Raw genomic sequence first — 2,451 nt, forward strand, 5'->3', positions numbered from 1 at the left:
CCACTTGTAACCTACTGTACAGCACCCACCTTTTTTATTTATTTTTTACGGTGAAATATGCTAGATAGTTCGGTTCAAATTTTTTTCATACCGAGTTCAAATTTCGAACTGAACCGAACATCAAGGGTTCGTTTCGGTTCGAGATTCGATTGGTTCGACCCATCACTAATATGAATAAATTAAATATATTTTATATAAAATTTAAAATAAGGTTTCTCATAAATAGTTGTTATTATTATCAATACATTATACAAATTGGAATTTTATTTTATTTAATAAATAACAATGATAATAACAATCAATCGATATACACATAAAATTAAAAGGACTAACATAAAATTGTGTACTGAAAATTTGATATCATAATTTTAGATGCCTTCAAGCTCAGAAGAATGGAAAAAAATAGCTATTGATTACAATAAAATTTGGAATTTTCCTCAATGCGTCGGATCTATGGACGGAAAACATGTTGTTATTGAAGCACCAATACTAAGTGGAAGTGATTTTTATAACTATAAAGGCACATTTAGCATTGTACTATTTGCTATTGTAGATGCTAACTATAATTTTATTTACGTTAATGTTGGTTGTCAAGGCCGTATATCAGATGGAGGAGTATTTAAAAGTACTGGATTCCAAAAGCTCATGGAAAATTCTACTTTGAACCTTCCAGATAAAAGAGCGCTGCCAGGTCGGGACAAATTGAGCCCATATGTTTTTGTAGCTGATGATGCTTTTCCTCTTTCACCCAATATAGTGACTTGATAGAGATAGTGTGGCCATGTACGAGAATGTTTTTGATTGGTTTAGATATTTTGCCGCCATTAGTTTCCTATGATAACAACACTTTTAATTTAAATATAAAATAAGTAGCCAGTCTAAAATCAAATTATTTTTAGTTTTAAGTTAGTATATTGATAAATATTAATTTCGGATTTACCATGTTTACTCCTAATTGTTGTTTTGTTGCTTATTATTTGGTTAACCTTAAAATATTTATAAAAGAACAAATGTTTTTCGCTCTTCATGGCAGTGTGCAGTGTATTTCTTTAAAAATTATTTTTACTGTTTTACATCATCATGCCTTGTTGTGTAGCCATCGGGTGTTCAAACTCCGACAAAAAAGGGTATTTAATGAAACATTTTCCCAGAGACCCTATTAGGAAAAAGCTTTGGATGGCCAAAATAAAAAGAGATAAATGGACACCTTTACAACACTCTTGTATATGTGAGGTAAGTTCTAACATTAAAAACTCATCACAAAGTAAAATTTGGTTTTAGATAGTTATAATTTTACTACTCAAAGCAAACAAATTATACTCAAAATAATTTAAATTACTTTATAGATGATAAATTTATTTATTCAAATATATAGAATTAGATAGCTAGGCATAATAGGTACTAATAATTCCATAATTAGGTAGGTATTCTTTAATAAGTTATAAGGTTTTCTGCTAATTCTACTTAACTAAATTCTCAAAACACTTTAATCATTCAATGAGTTAATCCTTATTATTTTGTTTGTTTCCATCATGATAATTTCGGACCCTAGAAAACTATTGTTCTAAATTTAATATAATTGAGTTAAGTACCTACCTATTTAACTCATTATATTTATATATTTATTATTTATTAATTATTATTTAATATGGGACGTGCCCAATTAAAATGTATAGTTTACTTCATATTAAAATTTACACAAATAACATAGATCACAGATATTATGGTAAAGGTATAGTGACTTGATAGAGACTCTATCAAGTCACTATAGTATAAGGTACGATCAGATAATAATTAATTTATATTTACCTATTAGTGATTCTTCAATGTATAAACCTAGCTATAGTTACACTATTAAGTCAGTGCACGCCTACCTATGCATTATATTTCTCTAATATAATGTATAAAATATAATTACAAAAGGTTTAGTTTCTTACAATCTACACTATTAAAAATAAACATATTATAATTTGTTTTTTTATTTCATACAGCACCTATCAAAAATTATTTTGTAGATTGAATTTATTAGTAAATAGTATTGCTATGTATAAACATATGTATTTTGTAGGTGCATTTTGAAGAAAATATGTGGGAGAAGACTAGGGAAGATGGAAGTTTAAATTGATGGAAGAAAAATTCAAAGCTCCTAAACAAATATAGTAGCAAGTCTATAGATGCACATGGAAAAAAGTGATTCCATTATTATTATAGTTACTCGTATATATATGTATAATTTCCATTTATAATATTTTAAAATAAATAAAAGTATTAACATAATGATTTTTAATGTATTTTATTCATTCATAGATACCTATCCAATTTTATATGAAAATATGAATTCACTTGAAATTTAATTGTATACCATTTTAGGAAATAAGTATCTTAATAATTTTGTAATTTAACAATATATAGGTTTTATTGTATTCTAACAACTCATTTACCTCGCCACAA

General features: G+C 26.7%; 1 protein-coding gene across 1 annotated transcript; it reads left to right on the forward strand.

The window, feature by feature from the left end:
* The first annotated feature begins 372 nt into the window (after window positions 1-372).
* LOC103308209 lies at window positions 373-765 on the forward strand. Its single transcript, XM_008181235.1, has one exon. The coding sequence runs from the start codon at window positions 373-375 to the stop codon at window positions 763-765; it is 393 nt and encodes a 130-aa protein (XP_008179457.1).
* Window positions 766-2,451: the final 1,686 nt, after the last annotated feature.

Source organism: Acyrthosiphon pisum, chromosome A1 (assembly GCF_005508785.2).
Source record: "Acyrthosiphon pisum isolate AL4f chromosome A1, pea_aphid_22Mar2018_4r6ur, whole genome shotgun sequence".
NCBI lineage: Eukaryota > Metazoa > Arthropoda > Insecta > Hemiptera > Aphididae > Acyrthosiphon > Acyrthosiphon pisum.

Excerpts from the sequence above, each read along its gene's own strand:
- LOC103308209 (XM_008181235.1), top strand. The coding sequence starts at position 373 with ATGCCTTCAAGCTCAGAAGAATGGAAAAAAATAGCTATTGATTACAAT.